General features: G+C 50.8%; 1 protein-coding gene across 5 annotated transcripts in view; it reads right to left on the reverse strand.

Annotated features, from left to right (window-relative positions):
• Positions 1-25,806, reverse strand: part of MAPK8IP1 (mitogen-activated protein kinase 8 interacting protein 1) — a 77,120-nt gene that overhangs the window by 46,602 nt on the left and 4,712 nt on the right. Inside the window, exon 1 of one of the 5 annotated variants that reach the window (XM_073541691.1) lies at positions 23,362-23,562. The exons of 3 other annotated variants lie outside the window; for them this stretch is intronic. Coding sequence is in view for 1 of the 2 variants with exons in the window: in XM_073541690.1 (XP_073397791.1) it covers positions 2,545-2,597 (53 nt within the window). In the remaining variant the exon portion in view is untranslated. Of the gene's footprint in view, positions 1-2,544; positions 2,666-23,361; positions 23,563-25,806 lie in introns of those variants that run through there. One more of the 5 variants, XM_073541690.1, reaches the window with a different exon arrangement.

A 25,806-nucleotide genomic window follows, 5' to 3' on the forward strand; every position in this document is an offset into this window, starting at 1 on the left:
CATACATCCATCCATCCGTCCATCCCCATACATCCATCCGTCCCCATACATCCATCCGTCCCCATCCATCCATCCATCCGTCCGTCCCCATACATCCATCCGTCCCCATACATCCATCCATCCGTCCGTCCCCATCCATCCGTCCGTCCCCATACATCCATCCGTCCCCATACATCCATCCATCTGTCCGTCCCCATACATCCATCCGTCCCCATCCATCCATCCGTATCCATCCATCCATCCGTATCCATCCGTCCGTCCCCATCCATCCGTCCGTCCCCATACATCCATCCGTCCCCATCCATCCGTATCCATCCATCTGTCCCCGTCCGTCCCCATACATTCATCCGTCCCAATCCATCCATCCGTCCCCATCCATCCATCCGTCTCCATACATCCGTCCGTCCCCATACATCCATCCGTCCCCATCCATCCGTCCGTCCGTCCCCATACATCCATCCGTCCCCATCCATCCATCCGTATCATCCATCCATCCGTATCCATCCATCTGTCCCCATCCGTACCCATCCATCCGTCCGTCCCCATACATCCATCCGTCCCCATACATCCATCCATCCATCCGTCCATCCCCATACATCCGTCCGTCCCCATACATCCATCCGTCCCCATCCATCCGTCCCCATACATTCATCCGTCCGTCCCCATACATCCATCCGTCCCCATCCATCCGTCCTCATCCATCCATCCGTCCCCATACATCCATCCGTCCCCATACATCCATCCGTCCGTCCGCATACATCCATCCGTCCGTCCCCATACATCCGTCCCCATACATCCATCCATCCGTCCATCCCCATACATCCGTCCGTTCCCATACATCCATCCGTCCCCATCCATCCATCCATCCGTCCGTCCGTCCCCATACATCCATCCGTCCCCATACATCCATCCATCCGTCCGTCCCCATACATCCGTCCGTCCCCATACATCCATCCGTCCCCATACATCCATCCATCCGTCCGTCCCCATACATCCGTCCGTCCCCATACATCCATCCATCCGTCCGTCCCCATACATCCGTCCGTCCCCATACATCCATCCGTCCCCATCCATCCATCCATCCATCTGTCCGTCCCCATCCATCCGTCCCCATCCATCCATCCGTATCCATCCATCCATCCGTATCCATCCATCTGTCCCCATCCATCTGTCCGTCCCCATCCATTCATCCGTCCCCATCCATCCGTATCCATCCATCTGTCCCCGTCCGTCCCCATACATCCGTCCGTCCCCATACATCCATCCGTCCCCATCCATCCATCCGTCCGTCCCCATACATCCGTATCCATCCATCCGTCCCCATCCATCCATCCGTCCCCATCCATCCATCCGTCCCCATCCATCCGTCCGTCCCCATCCATCCGTCCCCATACATCCACCCGTCCCTCCATTCGTCTCCATACATCCATCCGTCTCCATCCATCCATCCATCCGTCCACATCCATCCGTCCCCATCCATCCGTCCGTCCGTCCGTCCCCATCCATCCATCCGTCCGTCCCCATCCATCCGTCCGTCCCCATACATCCCTGTAGACTGTGAGCCCTTGCGGGCAGGGTCCCCTCTCCTTATGCACTTGTGTGTCCCTTGTCTTACACACGTTTATTATACTTGTCTATATTTCCCCTTTTCACATGTAAAGCGCCATGGAATAAATGGCGCTATATAAATGCATAATAATAATAATAATAATAATAATAATAATAATTATTATTATTTATTGTTATAGCGCCATTTATTCCATGGCGCTTTACATGTGAGGGGGGTATACATAAAAACAAGTACAATAATCTTAAACAATACAAGTCATAACTGGTACAGGAGGAGAGAGGACCCTGCCCGCGAGGGCTCACAATCTTCAAGGGATGGGTGATAATACAGTAGGCGAGGGTAGAGCTGGTCGTGCAGCGGTTTGGTCGATCGGTGGTTAATAATAATAATAATAATAATAATAATAATAATAATAATAATAATAATAATACATCCATCCGGGCAGTACGGTGGCTCGGTGGTTAGCACTGCAGCCTGCAGCGCTGGGGTCTTGGGTTCGATTCCCACCAAGGACAACATCTGCAAGGAGTTTGTATGTTCTCCCCGTGTTTGCGTGGGTTTCCTCCCACATTCCAAAGACATACTGATAGGGAATCTAGATTGTGAGCCCCATCGGGGACAGCGATGATAATGTGTGCAAACTGTAAAGTGCTGCGGAATATGTTAGCGCTATATAAAAATAAATAAATAAATAAAAATAATAATAATTGTCCATCCATGCATACATCCGCGCACAAAGATCTTCACAATAAAGGGTTAACAACCCCATACTATAAGGGCAGACGTGACAGCAGCAGACCCCTGATGGCTGCGGACCACCCTGTACTGTGAGGAGGAGCCTCCAGGTCCAGAAGATCTCTCATTAACTCAGCTGGAAGTGAAAGGGTTAACATCGCAAAGAGAAACCGCACCTGCTCCGGTGTGAATGCCGCCATATGCAGCACAACGCACAGGATGGGCGGATAAAGACTCACCATTCCTCCCAGCGGTTCTCCAGCCAACTCCCGTCATCCTCGCTGGATTCCATCCGCTCGTAAGGAAGGACGCACCGCACCGCACCGCACCGCACGGCCTCCGCCTCACCGCACCGCACCGCCTCCGCCTCACCGCACCGCACCGCACGGCCTCCGCCTCACCGCACCGCACCGCCTCCGCCTCACCGCACCGCACCGCACGGCCTCCGCCTCACCGCACCGCACGGCCTCCGCCTCACCGCACCGCACGGCCTCCCTCGGAATACTCCCTGCGTCTCCCTTCCCCTCCGCTGCGCATCTCTACTCATTAAATATAGATGGCGGCCAGTGTCTGACAGCAGCACGATCTGGCCGGTGTTTGGTTACAGAGAGCAGCCAAAGTGTGAGCGGCTCCTCCGGGGGCGACGCTGAGTAATGGACGGAGGGTGACTGCGCCTCATCTCCTGCACCGGGGATTCATCATCTAGACGAGGACGTTTCTAGGAACTACATATCCCAGCATGCCTCACACGGTGTGCACAGAAGCCCCCATAATAGTGTGACAGCCGGAGTTCCCCCATAATAGTGTGACAGCCAGAGATCCCTCATAATAGTGTGACAGCCAGAGATCCCCCATAACGGTATAACAGTCAGAGATCCCCCATAACGGTATGACAGCCAGAGATCCCCCATAACGGTATGATAGAGATCCCCCATAACGGTATAACAGTCAGAGATCCCCCATAATAGTGTGACAGCCAGAGATCCTCCATAACGGTATGACAGCCAGAGATCCCCCATAATAGTGTGACAGCCAGAGATCCCCCATAACGGTATGATAGAGATCCCCCATAACGGTATAACAGTCAGAGATCCCCCATAATAGTGTGACAGAGATCCCCCCATAACGGTATGACGTCCAGAGATCCCCCCATAACGTATAACAGCCAGAGATCCCCCATAACGGTATGATAGTCGGAGATCCCCCATAACGGTATGATAGTCGGAGATCCCCCATAACGGCATGACAGCCGGAGATCCCCCATAACGGCATGACAGCCAGAGATCCCCCATAACGGTATGATAGTCGGAGATCCCCCATAACGGTATGATAGTCGGAGATCCCCCATAACGGCATGACAGCCGGAGATCCCCCATAACGGTATGACAGATGGAGATACCCCATAACGGTATGATAGTCAGAGATCCCCCATAACGGCATGACAGATGGAGATCCCCCATAACGGTATGATAGTCGGAGATCCCCCATAACGGCATGACAGCCGGAGATCCCCCATAACGGCATGACAGATGGAGATACCCCATAACGGTATGATAGTCGGAGATCCCCCATAACGGTATGATAGTCGGAGATCCCCCATAACGGTATGATAGTCGGAGATCCCCCATAACGGCATGACAGCCGGAGATCCCCCATAACGGCATGACAGATGGAGATACCCCATAACGGTATGATAGTCGGAGATCCCCCATAACGGCATGACAGATGGAGATCCCCCATAACGGTATGATAGTCGGAGATCCCCCATAACGGCATGACAGATGGAGATCCCCCATAACGGCATGACAGCCGGAGATCCCCCATAACGGCATGACAGATGGAGATACCCCATAACGGTATGATAGTCGGAGATCCCCCATAACGGTATGATAGTCGGAGATCCCCCATAACGGTATGATAGTCGGAGATCCCCCATAACGGCATGACAGCCGGAGATCCCCCATAACGGCATGACAGATGGAGATACCCCATAACGGTATGATAGTCGGAGATCCCCCATAACGGTATGATAGTCGGAGATCCCCCATAACGGTATGATAGTCGGAGATCCCCCATAACGGTATGATAGTCGGAGATCCCCCATAACGGCATGACAGCCGGAGATACCCCATAACGGCATGACAGATGGAGATCCCCCATAACGGTATGATAGTCGGAGATCCCCCATAACGGCATGACAGCCGGAGATACCCCATAACGGCATGACAGATGGAGATACCCCATAACGGTATGATAGTCGGAGATCCCCCATAACGGTATGATAGTCGGAGATCCCCCATAACGGTATGATAGTCGGAGATCCCCCATAACGGTATGATAGTCGGAGATCCCCCATAACGGTATGATAGTCGGAGATCCCCCATAACGGCATGACAGCCGGAGATACCCCATAACGGCATGACAGATGGAGATACCCCATAACGGTATGATAGTCGGAGATCCCCCATAACGGTATGATAGTCGGAGATACCCCATAACGGCATGACAGCCGGAGATACCCCATAACGGCATGACAGCCGGAGATCCCCCATAACGGTATGATAGTCGGAGATCCCCCATAACAGTATGACAGCCAGAGATACCCCATAACGGCATGACAGATGGAGATACCCCATAACGGTATGATAGTCGGAGATCCCCCATAACAGTATGACAGCCGGAGATACCCCATAACGGCATGACAGATGGAGATACCCCATAACGGTATGATAGTCGGAGATCCCCCATAACGGTATGATAGTCGGAGATCCCCCATAACGGCATGATAGTCGGAGATCCCCCATAACGGCATGACAGCCGGAGATACCCCATAACGGCATGACAGATGGAGATCCCCCATAACGGTATGATAGTCGGAGATCCCCCATAACGGCATGACAGCCGGAGATACCCCATAACGGCATGACAGATGGAGATCCCCCATAACGGTATGATAGTCGGAGATCCCCCATAACGGCATGACAGCCGGAGATCCCCCATAACGGTATGATAGTCGGAGATACCCCATAACGGCATGATAGTCGGAGATCCCCCATAACGGCATGACAGATGGAGATACCCCATAACGGTATGATAGTCGGAGATACCCCATAACGGTATGATAGTCGGAGATACCCCATAACGGCATGACAGCCGGAGATACCCCATAACGGCATGACAGCCGGAGATCCCCCATAACGGTATGATAGTCGGAGATCCCCCATAACAGTATGACAGCCAGAGATCCCCCACTACAAGAATAACAGGGAAGAGGGTAAACTATGTTTGGTCTTCATGATTTTTTAATAAGTTGGCCAGAAGACAAAACAATACGTCAGGTGGGCAACCTCATCGTAGCCTGGGCCCTAAGAATGGCGCTAATAATGCCACACAATCTGCGAGAATTACTGGCGCCTCACAGTGGAGGGTTTGGGTACAGCACACAGCGTTCTGCTCTACTCCCCATCCCTGTGACATCAGTGGTCCGCCACATATGGGCGATGGCACTCACAGACCCCCATTGTCTCTGATGAGGACCCATGAACGTTTTGCACCTCAGACGCTTTTTATCATTATCGTCTATCAGGCAGATGAACGCTCTCGTCCAGCGATCGCTGAGATTTAGTGATGGAATATCTGCACGACTGCCAGATAATCAGTGTGATTTACATTTGCGGAATCTTTGGCCTTCTTTATTTTCCCTAGAACCCAAACCTGGAAATGAAGGATACAAGTAAATCAGAGATAATCTCTCCACCAAATTCTGTGCATGTTTCTAAAGCAGTTTTGTAGAAATCCTGCAGAGAACACGGGGTTAATCTCCTGCTGAACAGTTTCATTTTCAGCCAGGGATCGCCTGATGGTGGAGCCTAGGCCTACTGCAGACAGTGCAGAGGGGAGAGGTTCCTGCTGCAGCCAGATACAGGACAGGGAGGAGGGAGAGGTTCCTGCTGCAGGCAGTTGTCTTACAGCCAGATACAGAACAGGGAGGACGGAGCGGTTCCTGCTGCAGGCAGTTGTCTTACAGCCAGATACAGAACAGGGAGGAGGGAGCGGTTCCTGCTGCAGGCAGTTGTCTTACAGCCAGATACAGGACAGGGAGGAGGGAGAGGTTCCTGCTGCAGGCAGTTGTGTTACAGCCAGATACAGGACAGGGAGGAGGGAGAGGTTCCTGCTGCAGCCAGATACAGAACAGGGAGGAGGGAGCGGTTCCTGCTGCAGGCAGTTGTCTTACAGCCAGATACAGGACAGGGAGGAGGAAGAGGTTCCTGCTGCAGGCAGTTGTGTTACAGCCAGATACAGGACAGGGAGGAGGGAGAGGTTCCTGCTGCAGCCAGATACAGAACAGGGAGGAGGGAGCGGTTCCTGCTGCAGGCAGTTGTCTTACAGCCAGATACAGGACAGGGAGGAGGGAGAGGTTCCTGCTGCAGGCAGTTGTGTTACAGCCAGATTCAGAACAAAGAGGAGGGCTCGGCTGAGCTCCAAAAGTTATTTCTTTATAAATTTCTCAAATTAAAGTGCAATATCAACCCAATGTGATCAAAGATGCACAGGAAAGAGACCGACCACTGGGATCCTCAGCAATCTAAATAATAGGCTCTATTCATTCTTTATTGGATGCAAAAAGTTGAGCGCTGTACTCTGTCATCTCCCGTAGTCCCATAGAGAGTGAAAGGAGAGCAGGCGCTCGCCCTTCAGATGGCTCAGGTTTGCTGGATATGAATTCATGATAACTCCTTTTAAGTATAAAATTGTATCTTGCTGTAGTGACAACTAGGGGGAGCTAGTGAGCTTACTGCAGACATACCTATAGAGATTACTGAGAATGGTACAAATCTGGACTGTTGTAGTGAGCGCCCCCTAGTGGTGGACACTTAGAATGTTATTGTTTCACCGAGATGTGGTGGAGGCAAGAAATGAAATACTGTAAAAACCAGAATGACGCTGCAGCTACGAGCATCAGGATTCTCCACGTCTCCTGACATTTAACTGACCACAGACTTTACAGTAAATGGCAGGTAATGTGATATCGAACAGTGGGGGGATATTAGGGCTGAGTAATGGGCTGTGAGCAGATATATACAGTTGTGCTCAAAAGTTTACATACCCTGGTTATTTTGGCCTGATAACAGGCACAGAAGTTGACACAAATGAATTTGACTGGCTACTAAAGGAAACATCCTCACCTGTGACCTGTGACAAATGCCAGGGAAATTGTTCGGGATGCAAAGAAAAACCCACAAATAACATCAGCTGAAATACTGGACTCTCTGAAAACTAGCGGTGTCGCTGTTTCAAGATGCACAATAAGGAGGCACTTGAAGAAAAATGGGCTGCATGGTCGAGTCGCCAGAAGAAAGCCATTACTGCGCAAATGCCACAAAGTATCTTGCCTAGAATACTCAAAACAGCACCGAGACAAGCCTCAAAACTTCTGGAACAAGGTAATTTGGAGTGATGAGACCAAAATTGATCTTTTTGGCCACAGCCATAAACGTCACATTTGGAGAAAGGTCAACAAGGCCTATGATGAAAGGAACACCATTCCAACTGTAAAGCATGGAGGTGGATCGCTGATGTTTTGGGGATGTGAGAGCCACAAAGGCACAGGAAACTTGGTCAAAGTTAGAGGAAAGATGAATGCAGCATGTTATCAGCAAATACTGGAGGCAAATTTGCAATCATCAGCCCGGAAACTGCGCATGGGACGTACTTGGACGTTCCAACATGACAACGATCCAAAACACTTAAAGACCAAGTCGACCCGTCATTGGCTACAGCAGAACAAAGTGAAGGTTCTGGAGTGGCCATCTCAGTCTCCTGACCTCAATATCATTGAGCCACTCTGGGGAGATCTCAAGCGCACAGTTCCTGCTAGACAGCCCAGGAATTTACAGGAACTGGAGGCTTTTTGCCAAGAAGAGTGGGCAGCTTTACCATCTGAGAAAATAAAGAACCTCATCCACAACTACCACAAAAGACTTCCAGCTGTCATTGATGTCAGAGAGGGCAATACACGGTATTAAGAAATGGGGTATGTGAACTTTTGATCAGGGTCATTTGGATGTTTTGGGTTGTCATTATGATTTACAAAGAGAAAACACAGTAGTCTGACAATAAATGGCTTCACCCAACCACTAACCATGAGTGGAGGAAAAGTGTTGGGTGTTATCATTCATATTCTCTGAGAAAAGGCCAAGAAAGCAAAAATTCTGCTGGGGTGTGTAAACTTTAGAGCACAACTGTAGGTTGTTTTCCATCATCTTGCTCCAGTGGTCAGTGCTCACTCTGTAACGTGGTGGCCTCCCAATCCTATGGAGCCCCTTACATCCTGCTAAACTTGGGGGTCCAAAAATTCTGCCGCGGTGTGTGAACTTTTGAGCACAGCTGCATATACATATATGCAATTGTATATACAGAAAGCATCATCCACGGAAACTAATATGTGTAAGATACATTGTATACAGCATACACCGAGGAGGGTGGTGCGTTCCACATGGGAGACACCGCGCCATTGTCATGTTCCACGTGATTCATCTGTGGCCGGGCTTTATAGATTTTTCATGTAATATTGAAGTATTGCAGAATATGAGAATAGTACAAGCAATCAAACCGAGGTACTAAACAATTATGTGAAATGTAATAAAAAAGTTTTTAAAAAATTAGACATAAAATAAAAAATAATAATAATGCAGCATTTAATAAACTACCATATAAAATTAACCAACCCGTACGGTAAAAGGTGTAAAGTAGATCTAAAATTGTAATAGCAGAATAGCCCTTATTTTGGTCACTAAAAACGCGATGAAAAGTGATCAAAAAAGCACAGTAACCGAAAACGGTTCCGAAAACAACGAAGGCTCGTCACGCTAAGAGCAAGCGCACACACCGCTCGAAAAATTTTAAAAAGTTACAGACCTGAGAAAACAGAAACTTTTTTTTTTTTTTACAAATTCAGACAATTTTTAATCCATTAAAATGAAAAAAAAAAAAAATAATACAAGAATCATCTTCTCGGCTGTGCACATGTTACAGAATAATAAAAGGCTGTAAATATGAGCCAAAATAATGACAGAATTGCAGTTTATTGGAGCGTGGAAAAAAGGGTGGAAAAAAAATAAAAGCTAAGAAAAAATGTCCAAACAAGAAGGGGTTAAAGAAATTTCACAGAATTATTTTTTTTATTTATTTTGCTATTTCAGGAAAATTGAAGTGATGACATCACCTGATTTACAAGCAGTGACATCACAATTTACTACTGTAAACACAGGAGTGACATCACTGGATCAATTCCTTCCATCCACAGAACACAGGAGATGGCGGAAGTCAGTGGTTGATGGCGGTGGAGGATGGGGAAGGCGATGACTCGGAATGCAGGCAGGCCGAAGCCTTTATGGCAGCACTCGCCCCTATCTCCTCCCTGTAATATGACATCACTCTTCATTCAGGACTTTCTACAGCGTAAACAAATCGCCCCAATATCCGCCCTGATGTCAGCGAGCTCTCCGCAATGATTTTACGCATATTTATTCCTCTCCGCTGACGCTCCGCTCGTCCGGTGCGAAGACATTGACATGAATTCTAATTATCTTGACATTTGCCGATAAATGAAGGAAAAGGGCAAATACGTAGTAGGAGAGGAGAGCGATCGGCTGCAAGGGACGAACAGAGAGGAGAAGCGAGGAAATAGGGGAAAGACGATGGTCGGGAAGGAGAAGAGGGGAAATAGGGGAAAGACGATGGTCAGGGAGAAGCGAGGAAATAGAGGAAAGACGATGGTCGGGGAGGAGAAGAGGGGAAATAGGGGAAAGACGATGGTCAGTGAGGAGAAGCGGGGAAATAGGGGAAAGACGATGGTCGGGGAGGAGAAGAGGGGAAATAGGGGAAAGACGATGGTCAGGGAGAAGCGAGGAAATAGAGGAAAGACGATGGTCGGGGAGGAGAAGAGGGGAAATAGGGGAAAGACGATGGTCAGGGAGGAGAAGCGGGGAAAAAGGGGAAAGACGATGGTCGGGGAGGAGAAGCGGGGAAATAGGGGAAAGACGATGGTCGGGGAGGAGAAGAGGGGAAATAGAGGAAAGACGATGGTCGGGGAGGAGAAGAGGGGAAATAGGGGAAAGACGATGGTCAGGGAGGAGAAGCGGGGAAATACGATGGACGGGGAGGAGAAGAGGGGAAATAGGGGAAAGACGATGGTCGGGAAGGAGAAGCGGGGAAATAGGGGAAAGACGATGGTTAGGGAGGAGAAGCGGGGAAATAGGGGAAAGACGATGGTCGGGGAGGAGAAGAGGGGAAATAGGGGAAAGACGATGGTCGGGGAGGAGAAGAGGGGAAATAGGGGAAAGACGATGGTCGGGGAGGAGAAGAGGGGAAATAGAGGAAAGACGATGGTCGGGGAGGAGAAGAGGGGAAATAGGGGAAAGACGATGGTCGGGGAGGAGAAGAGGGGAAATAGGGGAAAGACGATGGTCGGGGAGGAGAAGAGGGGAAATAGAGGAAAGACGATGGTCGGGGAGGAGAAGAGGGGAAATAGGGGAAAGACGATGGTCGGGGAGGAGAAGAGGGGAAATAGGGGAAAGACGATGGTCGGGGAGGAGAAGAGGGGACATAGGGGAAAGACGATGGTCGGGGAGGAGAAGCGGGGAAATAGGGGAAAGACGATGGTCGGGGAGGAGAAGAGGGGAAATAGGGGAAAGACGATGGTCGGGAAGGAGAAGAGGGGAAATAGGGGAAAGACGATGGTCGGGAAGGAGAAGAGGGGAAATAGGGGAAAGACGATGGTCAGGGAGAAGCGAGGAAATAGGGGAAAGACGATGGTCGGGAAGGAGAAGAGGGGAAATAGGGGGAAGACGATGGTCAGGGAGAAGCGAGGAAATAGGGGAAAGACGATGGTCGGGGAGGAGAAGAGGGGAAATAGGGGAAAGACGATGGTCAGGGAGGTGAAGCGGAGAAATAGGGGAAAGACGATGGTTAGGGAGGAGAAGCGAGGAAATAGGGGAAAGACGATGGTCGGGGAGGAGAAGAGGGGAAATAGGGGAAAGACGATGGTCGGGAAGGAGAAGAGGGGAAATAGGGGAAAGACGATGGTCAGGGAGAAGCGAGGAAATAGGGGAAAGACGATGGTCGGGGAGGAGAAGAGGGGAAATAGGGGAAAGACGATGGTCAGGGAGGAGAAGCGGAGAAATAGGGGAAAGACGATGGTTAGGGAGGAGAAGCGAGGAAATAGGGGAAAGACGATGGTCGTGGAGGAGAAGAGGGGAAATAGGGGAAAGACGATGGTTAGGGAGGAGAAGCGAGGAAATAGGGGAAAGACGATGGTTAGGGAGGAGAAGCGAGGAAATAGGGGAAAGACGATGGTTAGGGAGGAGAAGCGAGGAAATAGGGGAAAGACGATGGTTAGGGAGGAGAAGCGAGGAAATAGGGGAAAGACGATGGTTAGGGAGGAGAAGCGAGGAAATGGGGAAAGACGATGGTCGGGGAGAAGAGGGGAAATAGGGGAAAGACGATGGTCGGGGAGGAGAAGAGGGGAAATAGGGGAAAGACGACGGTCAGGGAGAAGCGAGGAAATAGGGGAAAGACGACGGTCGGGGAGGAGAAGAGGGGAAATAGGGGAAAGACGACGGTCGGGGAGGAGAAGAGGGGAAATAGGGGAAAGACGACGGTCGGGGAGGAGAAGAGGGGAAATAGGGGAAAGACGACGGTCGGGGAGGAGAAGAGGGGAAATAGGGGAAAGACGACGGTTGGGGAGGAGAAGAGGGGAAATAGGGGAAAGACGACGGTCGGGGAGGAGAAGAGGGGAAATAGGGGAAAGACGACGGTCGGGGAGGAGAAGAGGGGAAATAGGGGAAAGACAATGGTCGGGGAGGAGAAGAGGGGAAATAGGGGAAAGACGATGGTAAGGGAGAAGAGGGGAAATAGGGGAAAGACGATGATCAGGGAGGAGAAGAGGGGAAATAGGGGAAAGATGATGCTAAGGGAGAAGAGAGGAGAAGAGGGAAAATAGGGGAAAGACGATGGTCAGGGAGGAGAAGCGGGGAAATAGGGGAAAGACGATGGTTAGGGAGGAGAAGCGGGGAAATAGGGGAAAGACGATGGTCAGGGAGGAGAAGCGGGGAAATAGGGGAAAGACGATGGTAAGGGAGAAGAGGGGAAATAGGGGAAAGACGATGGTTAGGGAGAAGAAGCGGGGAAATAGGGGAAAGACGATGGTAAGGGAGAAGAGGGGAAATAGGGGAAAGACGATGGTTAGGGAGGAGATGCGGGGAAATAGGGGAAAGACAATGGTCAGGGAGGAGAAGCGGGGAAATAGGGGAAAGACGATGGTTAAGGAGGAGAAGAGGGGAAATAGGGGAAAGACAATGGTAAGGGAGAAGAGGGGAAATAGGGGAAAGACAATGGTAAGGGAGAAGAGGGGAAATAGGGGAAAGACGATGGTCAGGGAGGAGAAGCGGGGAAATAGGGGAAAGACAATGGTAAGGGAGAAGAGAGGAGAAGAGGGAAAATAGGGGAAAGACGATGGTTAGGGAGGAGAAGCAGGGAAATAGGGGAAAGACGATGGTAAGGGAGGAGAAGCGGGGAAATAGGGGAAAGACGATGGTAAGGGAGAAGAGGGGAAATAGGGGAAAGACGATGATCAGGGAGGAGAAGAGGGGAAATAGGGGAAAGATGATGCTAAGGGAGAAGAGAGGAGAAGAGGGAAAATAGGGGAAAGACGATGGTCAGGGAGGAGAAGCGGGGAAATAGGGGAAAAACGATGGTTAGGGAGAAGCGGGGAAATAGGGGAAAGACGATGGTCAGGGAGGAGAAGCGGGGAAATAGGGGAAAGACGATGGTAAGGGAGAAGAGGGGAAATAGGGGAAAGACGATGGTTAGGGAGGAGAAGCGGGGAAATAGGGGAAAGACGATGGTAAGGGAGAAGAGGGGAAATAGGGGAAAGACGATGGTTAGGGAGGAGATGCGGGGAAATAGGGGAAAGACAATGGTCAGGGAGGAGAAGCGGGGAAATAGGGGAAAGACGATGGTTAAGGAGGAGAAGAGGGGAAATAGGGGAAAGACAATGGTAAGGGAGAAGAGGGGAAATAGGGGAAAGACGATGGTCAGGGAGGAGAAGCGGGGAAATAGGGGAAAGACAATGGTAAGGGAGAAGAGAGGAGAAGAGGGAAAATAGGGGAAAGACGATGGTTAGGGAGGAGAAGCAGGGAAATAGGGGAAAGACGATGGTAAGGGAGAAGAGGGGAAATAGGGGAAAGACAATGGTAAGGGAGAAGAGAGGAGAAGAGGGAAAATAGGGGAAAGACGATGGTTAGGGAGGAGAAGCAGGGAAATAGGGAAAAGACGATGGTAAGGGAGAAGAGAGGAGAAGAGGGAAAATAGGGGAAAGACGATGGTAAGGGAGGAGAAGAGGGAAAATAGGGGAAAGACGATGATCAGGGAGGAGAAGAGGGGAAATAGGGGAAAGATGATGGTAAGGGAGAAGAGAGGAGGAGAGGGAAAATAGGGGAAAGACGATGGTCAGGGAGGAGAAGCGGGGAAATAGGGGAAAGACGATGGTTAGGGAGGAGAAGCGGGGAAATAGGGGAAAGACGATGGTTAGGGAGGAGAAGCGGGGAAATAGGGGAAAGACAATGGTAAGGGAGAAGAGAGGAGAAGAGGGAAAATAGGGGAAAGACGATGGTTAGGGAGGAGAAGCGAGGAAATAGGGGAAAGACGATGGTAAGGGAGAAGAGGGGAAATAGGGGAAAGACGATGGTTAGGGAGGAGAAGCGAGGAAATAGGGGAAAGACGATGGTAAGGGAGAAGAGGGGAAATAGGGGAAAGACGATGGTCAGGGAGGAGAAGCGGTGAAATAGGGGAAAGACAATGGTATGGGAGAAGAGAGGAGAAGAGGGAAAATAGGGGAAAGACGATGGTTAGGGAGGAGAAGCGAGGAAATAGGGGAAAGACGATGGTAAGGGAGAAGAGGGGAAATAGGGGAAAGACGATGGTCAGGGAGGAGAAGCGGGGAAATAGGGGAAAGACAATGGTAAGGGAGAAGAGAGGAGAAGAGGGAAAATAGGGGAAAGACGATGGTTAGGGAGGAGAAGCGAGGAAATAGGGGAAAGACGATGGTAAGGGAGAAGAGGGGAAATAGGGGAAAGACGATGGTCAGGGAGGAGAAGCGGGGAAATAGGGGAAAGACGATGGTTAAGGAGGAGAAGCGGGGAAATAGGGGAAAGACAATGGTCAGGGAGGAGAAGAGGGGAAATAGGGGAAAGATGATGGTCAGGGAGGAGAAGCGGGGAAATAGGGGAAAGACGATGGTTAGGGAGGAGAAGCGGGGAAATAGGGGAAAGACAATGGTAAGGGAGAAGAGGGGAAATAGGGGAAAGACGATGGTCAGGGAGGAGAAGCGGGGAAATAGGGGAAAGACAATGGTAAGGGAGAAGAGAGGAGAAGAGGGAAAATAGGGGAAAGACGATGGTAAGGGAGGAGAAGAGGGAAAATAGGGGAAAGACGATGGTCAGGGAGGAGAAGAGGGGAAATAGGGGAAAGATGATGGTAAGGGAGAAGAGAGGAGAAGAGGGAAAATAGGGGAAAGACGATGGTAAGGGAGGAGAAGAGGGAAAATAGGGGAAAGACGATGGTCAGGGAGGAGAAGAGGGGAAATAGGGGAAAGATGATGGTTAGGGAGGAGAAGAGGGGAAATAGGGGAAAGACGATGGTCAGGGAGGAGAAGCGGGGAAATAGGGGAAAGACGATGGTTAAGGAGGAGAAGAGGGGAAATAGGGGAAAGACAATGGTAAGGGAGAAGAGGGGAAATAGGGGAAAGACGATGGTCAGGGAGGAGAAGCGGGGAAATAGGGGAAAGACAATGGTAAGGGAGAAGAGAGGAGAAGAGGGAAAATAGGGGAAAGACAATGGTTAGGGAGGAGAAGCAGGGAAATAGGGGAAAGACGATGGTAAGGGAGAAGAGGGGAAATAGGGGAAAGACAATGGTAAGGGAGAAGAGAGGAGAAGAGGGAAAATAGGGGAAAGACGATGGTTAGGGAGGAGAAGCAGGGAAATAGGGAAAAGACGATGGTAAGGGAGAAGAGAGGAGAAGAGGGAAAATAGGGGAAAGACGATGGTAAGGGAGGAGAAGAGGGAAAATAGGGGAAAGACGATGATCAGGGAGGAGAAGAGGGGAAATAGGGGAAAGATGATGGTAAGGGAGAAGAGAGGAGGAGAGGGAAAATAGGGGAAAGACGATGGTCAGGGAGGAGAAGCGGGGAAATAGGGGAAAGACGATGGTTAGGGAGGAGAAGCGGGGAAATAGGGGAAAGACGATGGTTAGGGAGGAGAAGCGGGGAAATAGGGGAAAGACAATGGTAAGGGAGAAGAGAGGAGAAGAGGGAAAATAGGGGAAAGACGATGGTTAGGGAGGAGAAGCGAGGAAATAGGGGAAAGACGATGGTAAGGGAGAAGAGGGGAAATAGGGGAAAGACGATGGTTAGGGAGGAGAAGCGAGGAAATAGGGGAAAGACGATGGTAAGGGAGAAGAGGGGAAATAGGGGAAAGACGATGGTCAGGGAGGAGAAGCGGTGAAATAGGGGAAAGACAATGGTATGGGAGAAGAGAGGAGAAGAGGGAAAATAGGGGAAAGACGATGGTTAGGGAGGAGAAGCGAGGAAATAGGGGAAAGACGATGGTAAGGGAGAAGAGGGGAAATAGGGGAAAGACGATGGTCAGGGAGGAGAAGCGGGGAAATAGGGGAAAGACAATGGTAAGGGAGAAGAGAGGAGAAGAGGGAAAATAGGGGAAAGACGATGGTTAGGGAGGAGAAGCGAGGAAATAGGGGAAAGACGATGGTAAGGGAGAAGAGGGGAAATAGGGGAAAGACGATGGTCAGGGAGGAGAAGCGGGGAAATAGGGGAAAGACGATGGTTAAGGAGGAGAAGCGGGGAAATAGGGGAAAGACAATGGTCAGGGAGGAGAAGAGGGGAAATAGGGGAAAGATGATGGTCAGGGAGGAGAAGCGGGGAAATAGGGGAAAGACGATGGTTAGGGAGGAGAAGCGGGGAAATAGGGGAAAGACAATGGTAAGGGAGAAGAGGGGAAATAGGGGAAAGACGATGGTCAGGGAGGAGAAGCGGGGAAATAGGGGAAAGACAATGGTAAGGGAGAAGAGAGGAGAAGAGGGAAAATAGGGGAAAGACGATGGTAAGGGAGGAGAAGAGGGAAAATAGGGGAAAGACGATGGTCAGGGAGGAGAAGAGGGGAAATAGGGGAAAGATGATGGTAAGGGAGAAGAGAGGAGAAGAGGGAAAATAGGGGAAAGACGATGGTAAGGGAGGAGAAGAGGGAAAATAGGGGAAAGACGATGGTCAGGGAGGAGAAGAGGGGAAATAGGGGAAAGATGATGGTTAGGGAGGAGAAGAGGGGAAATAGGGGAAAGACGATGGTCAGGGAGGAGAAGCGGGGAAATAGGGGAAAGACGATGGTTAGGGAGAAGAAGCGGGGAAATAAGGGAAAGACGGTCAGGGAGGAGAAGCGGGGAAATAGGGGAAAGACGATGGTCAGGGAGGCGAAGCGGGGAAATAGGAGAAAGATGATGGTCAGGAAGAAGAAACGGGTAAATAGGGGAAAGACGAAGGTCAGGGAGAAGAAGAGAAGAGGAAAAATAGGGGAAAGACTATAGTCAGAGAGTTGAAGAAAGGATGAGTGGGAAAATAGGGGAAAGACAATGATCAGTGAGAAGAGAGGAGAAGCGAAGAAATAAGGGAAACATAATGGCCAGAGAGAAGAGAGGAGGAGAAGCGTCGAAATAGAGGCAAGATGATTGACATGAAGGAGAAGAGAGGAGAGTTGGTGAAATAGGGTAAACATGATAGAGAAGAGAGGAGAAGCGGTGAAATAGAGTGAAGATGGTGGTCAGGGAAGAGAAGAGAGAAGTGGGGAAATAGGGGAAAGGCAATTGTCATGAAAGAGAAGAGAGGAGAAGAGGGGAAAGAGTAGAAAGATGATGGTCAGGGAGGAGAAGAGGACTAGGCCGCACATATGACAGGACATCTGGGAGGAAATGAATAGGCCCTACTTGGCAGCTTTATTTGTGCACTGTGTGGCGATTTTACTCCACAGTGATAATATTGACAATAATGCAGCAGATTATTTATGATCATTGCTGTATCACTACCTATCTATTGCTCGTCTTTGTGTTGGATCTCTCCATCTCCCATGTCTTCCTGCAGGTGAATGAGGAACAATGCATCTTGTTCGGTGTTAACAGCTTTCCTAAAAGCCGCAGTGTTAAACAGAAAGCTCTGGAAATGAGTAACACTATTTCTTTTCAGTCCCTCTGGAGGAGAATGTTCTCCAGTCTCCTAAAGTGGCTTCTTCTAAAGAAATAATTTACTTTCCTGTAAACCACAACATAGACGATCGGGCAACCGAGGATAATGGATAAAAGGGAAGGTGATCGTGTAACGCCATGGACTGATCACACAGGAAAACTGACTTATGGCAGAAGTATCCTGTATGGCCACATATAACAATGCTTCCATTTAAGATTTAAAGGGGTTTTTAATTACTATGTAAATAAAGCTTAAAGTGAACCCGTTATTTAAGGTAAATATTCTGGACAAGCTGCCATATGTGTGCACATTATATCTCTTCCCCACCGCAGACACTTCTCTAAATTTCAGTTGTCTCTGCGATTATTGGGAGAATAGCTGCTATAATAAGCCAGTACTGAGCAGTGTAGCTGAGAATCCAGTTCTTGGGTGAGATATCACACTTACTAAAAAGAAGCAGCATGCAACACTTTACTCAGCAATATTGAGCAGTGTAGCTGAGAATCCATCAAATGGGTGAGATAAAACACTTATAAAATGATGGCTTCTGCCACTTGGAGGACATTTTACAGAAGTACTGAGCAGCTTACAAGTGAATCCAGCACTAGAGTGATATAAAACAATAGAAAGTAACAGCATAAGTGTCTACCACTCACAAGTTGTCACGCCGTGCTCACCTGGGGGCGGGACCTTGGTCCCGACGTCATCTCTTCCGGAGCCGTGGTCACTCCGGGGGTCCCGTCGGGTGCGCACGCGCAGCTCTCATCCCCGGGTCTCCTCCTACATGTCACGTTTGCGCTTGCGCGCTCCTGTCAGTGCTATATAGGGCTCGGTCCTCTCTATGGTAATGGAGGACCTGACCCGAAACCTGTAGTGGTCATGTGCTTTCTGGCTAGGTCCTGACCCGGAACCAGTAGTAGTCATGTGCTATATCAGACGACCTCTCCCTAGGGGAGGTGCCTGATTATTGTTGTGCTTCCTGGCTTGGTCTGCCGTGTCCCTGCCTGGCTGTGCGCTGTATTCAGGTCCCCTGCCTTGCACTCTGTTGTGCCTCTTGGCACACGCTCTGAATCTGCACTCTGCTTTGTACTCGGTTGTGCCTCCTGGCACATGCTCTGACCCTGTACTCTGTCTCATACTCAGTTGTGGCACACGCTCTTACCCTGTACTCTGTCTCATCCTCAGTTGTGCCTCCTGGCACACACTCTGATTCCGTGCTCTGTCTTATACTCAGTTGTGCCTCCTGGCACACACTCTGATTCCATGCTCTGTCTTATACTCAGTTGTGCCTCCTGGCACATGCTCTGATCCTGTACTCAGTCTCTTACTCTGTTGTGTCTCCTGGCACATGCACCAATCCTGCGCTCTGTCTTATGCTCAGTTGTGCCCTCTGGCACACACCCTGCTCCTGTACTCTGTTACACCTCCTGGCACACCTGCTGCCTGACTCAGTGCTCTGACGTGCGCCTTGCACACATCCTGCTTCATTCACACCCGGATGAACAAAGTCTCTGTATACCACGTGTTCCCGTGTCCACGCTTTACACGTTCCTGCAGACACACTCACCCACTCGTGTCTCCTGTGAGCCGGCCGCCTTGTGCCAGCAGTCGTGGTGCCTCACCCCCTGGGGCTTGCCCCTGACACTCCCTGTATAGGGGGTGGTCTTCACTAGGTCAGCTCGCCCTGGGAGGGTTGGTGTCACGACCCAGAGGGTCCACTCCAGGAGTCGTCACAGTATAATCAGGCCATGGACCCCGCTGGTACCACCACCTCCATCCAAAAGGAACTGGTGTTCCTACGGGAGAGTCAGACCAGGATTATGGCCCTTTTGAAATCCATGGAGTCCCGTTTGTCGGCCATACAATCTGTTTCTGCCCAGTCCTCGGCCCCGCACCTGATGCCGCGCCTCGGCAAGCCACCCCGATATAGCGGGGGACCCCAAGTTTTGTCGAGGATTTCTGAACCAATGGCGGTTACATTTGGAGCTTTTGCCGCAGCACTATCCCACTGAGCTCGCCCAAATTGCCTTTATTGTTTCACACTTAGAGGGGGAGGCGTTAGCATGGGTGAACCCCCTCTGGGAGCGCAATGACCCACTCGTCTCTCAGCTTTCCACCTTTTTGGACACCTTCCGCAAGGTGTTCGACGAGCCGGGTCAGCTGGCCTCTATCACCGAGTCCCTCTCTAACCTCCATCAGGGTACGCTACCAGTGGGACAGTATGCCATCCGTTTTCGTACCTTGGCCTCCGGACTCGGTTGGAACAACGAGGCTCTCGTAGGGATCTTTTGGCGTGGCCTGTCCGGTCGGATCAAAGACGTACTGGCAGGTCGGGATACCCCCACCTCTTTAGAGGATCTGATCTCTCTGGCGACACGCATTGACCTGCGGTTTCAGGAACGCGCCCGTGAATTAGCCAGAGAGAGGAGCTCCTCTCACCTCCTCCGTTCCTGCTCCAAGAAGCTGGGAAACTTCTCCGCCTAGGGTTGATAGGAGAGGCCTCCCTAGGTGTACGTGATTCCTCTCCTCCCCTGCTCGTGTCCGTATTATTGAATCTCGGTGCCAAGCGTTATTCTGAGGAGGCTTTTCTGGATTCTGGCGCGGAGGGGAATTTTATCACACTCGAGGCGGTTAAAAAATACCGGATTCCTGTCAGATCCCTGGAGACTCCTCGGTCGATTGTTTCGGTCAATGGTACGTCCGTGCAGGAGACCGTTACCCAGGCCACCGAAGAGATCGAGCTGCAGATTGGAGCCCTGCACCGGGAGAAGATCTCCTTCCTCGTCTTGTCTACCATGTCTTACACACTTCTTCTAGGCCTCCCTTGGCTACGGACTCACGAGCCAACCCTGGACTGGCAGTCGGGCGAGATACTCCGGTGGGGACCGTTCTGTCAGGAGAAGTGCCTGTTGCCCGTCCGTCCGATGAACTCTGCCGGTCCATCCCCGGCACCTACAGGTCTGCCGTCGGCTTACTGGTCCTTTGCAGATGTCTTCGACAAGAAGGAGGCCGAGACTCTGCCCCTCCATCGGCCATATGACTGTCCGATTGACCTCATTCCTGGTTCTACACCACCCAGGGGTAGGATATACCCGCTATCCCCTGCTGAGACCCAAGCTATGTCTGACTATATCCAGGAGAACCTTGCGAGAGGTTTTATCCGTAAGTCCTCCTTGCCCGCGGGAGCGGGATTTTTCTTTGTAAAAAAGGACGGCTCCCTCCTTCCTTGCATAGACTACCGAGGCCTGAACGATATCACGGTCAAGAACAAGTACCCATTTCCATTGATCCCGGAGCTCTTTGAACGACTTAGAGGAGCTCGAATTTTCACCAAATTGGATCTTCGTGGGGCCTACAACTTGATCCGCATTCGTTCCGGGGATGAGTGGAAGACCGCCTTTAACACCAGAGACGGTCACTATGAGTACTTGGTCATGCCCTTTGGCCTCTGCAATGCCCCAGCGGTGTTCCAGGAGTTCGTGAATGATGTCTTCCGGGATATGCTGTACTCCTGCGTGGTAGTCTATCTGGATGACATCCTCGTTTTTTCTCCAGACCTCTCCGCCCACAGAAAGAACGTGCGTCAAGTCCTCCAGCGCCTGAGGGAGAACCGCCTTTATGCCAAGCTCGAGAAATGTGCCTTCGAGCAAACGTCCCTGCCATTCTTGGGGTACATTATCTCAGAATCAGGTCTACGCATGGATCCGGCAAAGGTGTCCGCCGTCCTCGATTGGCCACAGCCCCATGGGGTGAAGGCAATCCAACGCTTCCTTGGTTTTGCGAACTACTACCGACAGTTTGTTCCTCATTTCTCCTCGTTGGTTCGCCCCATCTCGTCCCTTATCTGCAAGGGAGCTAACCCAAAGGCTTGGCCCTCTGAGGCTGAAGAGGCATTCCAGTCGTTGAAACAAGCCTCAGCCGCTGCTCCGGCGCTTCACCGACCTGAGGTTAGTAGACCTTTCACTCTCGAGGTGGACGCATCCTCTACTGGGGCTGGCGCAGTCCTTCTGCAGAAATCCTCTTCTGGACGTTTTGTCACCTGTGGCTTCTTTTCTAAAGTATTTTCCTCCACTGAGCAGAACTACTCCATTGGCGACAAAGAGCTATTGGCCATTAAGTTGGCCTTGGAGGAGTGGAGGTACTTACTGGAAGGTGCCATACATCCATTCAAGATCTTCACGGACCATAAGAACCTGGCGTACATCCAGTCCGCACAGAGGCTCAATCCTCGGCAAGCCAGGTGGTCCCTATTCTTCGCCCGCTTTGACTTTGAGCTACATTTTCGGCCCGGCGATAAGAACGTTAGAGCGGATGCGTTGTCAAGATCATTCCTGTCGTCTGATGCAGAGGAAGAACCCTCTCATATCATTGATATATCCAAAGTGATTACTGTGGCCCCTGTCAAGTTAACCACGTTACCTCCGGGAAGAACCTTTGTGGCTGAGAATAACCGAAAACGAGTGCTAAATTGGGGACATTCGTCCAAGATTGCCGGCCATGTTGGGGTCAAAAAGACTTTGGACTTAATCTCTCGCCATTATTGGTGGCCTTCACTCTCCCAGGATGTTAAAGACTTTGTAGCATCTTGCCCGTCCTGTGCCCAGAACAAGATACCCAGACAACCACCCTCCGGTCTTCTGTTCCCGCTTCCCATTCCGTCAGCTCCATGGCAGCACATAGCCATGGATTTCATTACTGATCTGCCTTGTTCTTCCGGTTGTACTGTGGTCTTGGTGGTTGTAGACCGATTTTCAAAGATGGCCCACTTCATTCCTCTTCCCGGACTACCCTCTGCTCCTGACTTGGCGAAGATCTTCATTTCCCATATCTTCAGGATTCACGGCTTCCCCCAGCAAATCGTGTCAGACAGAGGGGTCCAATTCACCTCCCGATTCTGGAGAGCTCTATGCGGACTCATGAAAGTGTCATTGGATTTCTCTTCCGCCTATCACCCCCAAACCAATGGGCAGGTGGAACGTACCAACCAGATCCTTACATCCTACCTCCGGCATTTTTCTAATGCTCATCAGAATGACTGGGTCGGTCTACTTCCTTGGGCTGAGTTCGCCTACAATAATCACTCCAGTGAATCGTCTACCAAGTCTCCTTTCTTCATCGCCTTTGGACAGCATCCCAATGTGCCTCTACCGGTACTTCCTGTCTCGGGGGTACCTGCTGCCGATTCTCTGTCTGTGGAGTTCTCCAGGGTATGGCAGGAGACCAAAACCGCTCTCGAGAAAGCACGGGACAGAATTAAATTACACGCTGACAAGAGGTGCCTGGACGTTCCTCCATTTCTCCCTGGTGACAAGGTGTGGCTCTCCACCAAATACGTCCGCCTTAAGGTACCATCTTACAAACTGGGTCTCCGTTACATTGGTCCTTTTGAGGTCCTCAGGCGGATTAATGATGTTGCTTACAAATTGAAGCTGCCTCCTTCACTCCGTATTCCCAATTCCTTCCATGTATCTCTCCTAAAACCTGTGGTTCTTAACCGATTTCATCCTTCTCTAGGCCACACACCCCAGCCTGTTGGCTTGGGGGATGAGTTTGAGGTGAATGACATGTTGGCCATGAAGAAGGTAAGAGGGAGAACCATGTTCTTGGTCGATTGGAAGGGTTTTGGCCCTGAGGAGAGGTCATGGGAACCCAGGGAGAATATCCACGCACCCCAGATTTTGTCTAAGTTCCTCCCCAGTTTTAGAAAGAGGGGGCGTAAAGGGGGGGGTACTGTCACGCCGTGCTCACCTGGGGGCGGGACCTCGGTCCCGACGTCATCTCTTCCGGAGCCGCGGTCACTCCGGGGGTCCCGTCGGGTGCGCATGCGCAGCTCTCATCCCTGGGTCTCCTACATGTCACGTTTGCGCTTGCGCGCTCCTGTCAGTGCTGTATAGGGCTCGGTCCTCTCTATGGTAATGGAGGACCTGACCCGGAATCTGTAGTGGTCATGTGCTTTCTGGCTAGGTCCTGACCCGGAACCAGTAGTAGTCATGTGTTATATCAGATGACCTCCCCCTAGGGGAGGTGCCTGATTATTGTTGTGCTTCCTGGCTTGGTCTGCCGTGTCCCTGCCTGGCTGTGCGCTGTATTCAGGTCCTCTGCTTTGTACTCGGTTGTGCCTCCTGGCACATGCTCTGACCCTGTACTCTGTCTCATCCTCAGTTGTGCCTCCTGGCACACACTCTGATTCCGTGCTCTGTCTTATACTCAGTTGTGCCTCCTGGCACACACTCTGATTCCGTGCTCTGTCTTATACTCACTTGTGCCTCCTGGCACATACTCTGATCCTGTACTCAGTCTCTTACTCTTTTGTGTCTCCTGGCACATGTACCAATCCTGCGCTCTCTGGCACACACCCTGCTCCTGTACTCTGTTACACCTCCTGGCACACCTGCTGCCTGACTCAGTGCTCTGACGTGCGCCTTGCACACATCCTGCTTCACTCACACCCGGATGAACAAAGTCTCTGTATACCACGTGTTCCCGTGTCCACGCTTTACACGTTCCTGCAGACACACTCACCCACTCGTGTCTCCTGTGAGCCGGCCGCCTGGTGCCAGCAGTCGTGGTGCCTCACCCCCTGGGGCTTGCCCCTGACACTCCCTGTATAGGGGGTGGTCTTCACTAGGTCAGCTCGCCCTGGGAGGGTTGGTGTCACGACCCAGAGGGTCCACTCCAGGAGTCGTCACACAAGTCCTCCCTCTCCCATTCCTTTAGGCTACTTTCACACTAGCGTCATGTGACGTATGTCGCAATGCGCCGTTTTGGAGAAAAAACGCATCCTGCAAAGTTGCCCGCAGGATGCGTTTTTTCTCCATAGACTTGCATTGCGACGTATGGCCACACGTCGCATCCATCGTGCGACGGATGCGTCGTGTTTTGGCGGCCGCGACGCACAAAAAGTTACATGTAACGTTTTTTTGAGCGTGTCCGCCATTTTCGACCGCGCATGCGCGGCCGAAACTCTGCCCCCTCCTCCCTGGACATTACAATGGGGCAGAGGATGCGTTGAAAAACTGCATCCGCTGCCCCCGTTGTGCAAATCTTTCACAACGTGCGTTGGTACGTCGGCCCGATGCATTGCGACGGGCCCGTACCGACGCAAGTGTGAAAGTAGCCTAAGGCTTCAATGAGTAGCTATAAACGAAGCCCTCAGTGAGCTGGTGGTTATTTAGACAAAGATGGATTTTAGCTGTAATTTAGAGCAGATGATGAATTAAGGAGTCGAGGAAGAAGTGGCTCATAAGTGGAGAAGGAAGCATATTTAATTCAGGAGATCTATTACAGAGTTTCTTATTGTCCTTTATGAAAACAAGTGTTGAAGTAAGAAGCTGCAGCTGCATCTCCCTCTTCCCCCTTTATAATATATTATACTATTCAGTTTATTTGTGATTGAGGAGGTTTCTGAACTTTACACAGAGCCTGCAAACGGGGAGAGAGGCGGTATAGGCCGTGTGAGGTGTCCACAAATTTGAGGCCGACACTCAGCCTTCTCCTTACCATTAGCGTGAGAGTTGCACGATGGGGACCCATATGCACTTCTTGCACAGGAGTCCGCTGCCGTCAGGGCCCGCTGCTGTTTCAGTTACATTTTTGTCAGATTCTTGGAAAACATCTAAATGGAGAAGTCAGGGACCTCTCTGCTGCTTTATATTGGATCGCTACCTCTCCTCATTGCTTCCTACTGGAAGTAGGTCACTCAATAGTCGTCCTCTGGAGAGGTAATCTACTCGGAGCGATGCACACATCTCAGGTCAATAGCATTCGCACTGTCTGGATATAAATTAAGAAAAACACTGCTGCAGGGGACGATTCCTCTCCCATCAGAGCACAAACTCCGGCATCAACAGAACAGCAGAATTAGAAGAAAATGTATCAGTGTTGCAATGGCCCAGGCCATGATTGCATCTCTTTACATGAAGACTTGGTTGCAGGTTTTCTTGGAAAAAATGGTGGAGATTCCAGCAGATTACACACAGATCTACATCTCTGGACCAGATATCACCTCCCTACTAACCAGAATCCCGCAATGTCTGTCCACTATTTCATCCTTCTTCTCCGCTAGATTTCTAAAACTTAATATGGACAAAACAGAATTCATCATCTTTCCCCCATCTCACGTGACCCCCCAACAGACCTATCCATTAAAGTCAATGGCTGCCCACTCTCCCCAGTCCCACAAGCTCGCTGCCT

Source organism: Dendrobates tinctorius, unplaced genomic scaffold (genome assembly GCF_039654945.1).
Source record: "Dendrobates tinctorius isolate UK_male_01 unplaced genomic scaffold, ASM3965494v1 ptg000124l, whole genome shotgun sequence".
NCBI lineage: Eukaryota > Metazoa > Chordata > Amphibia > Anura > Dendrobatidae > Dendrobates > Dendrobates tinctorius.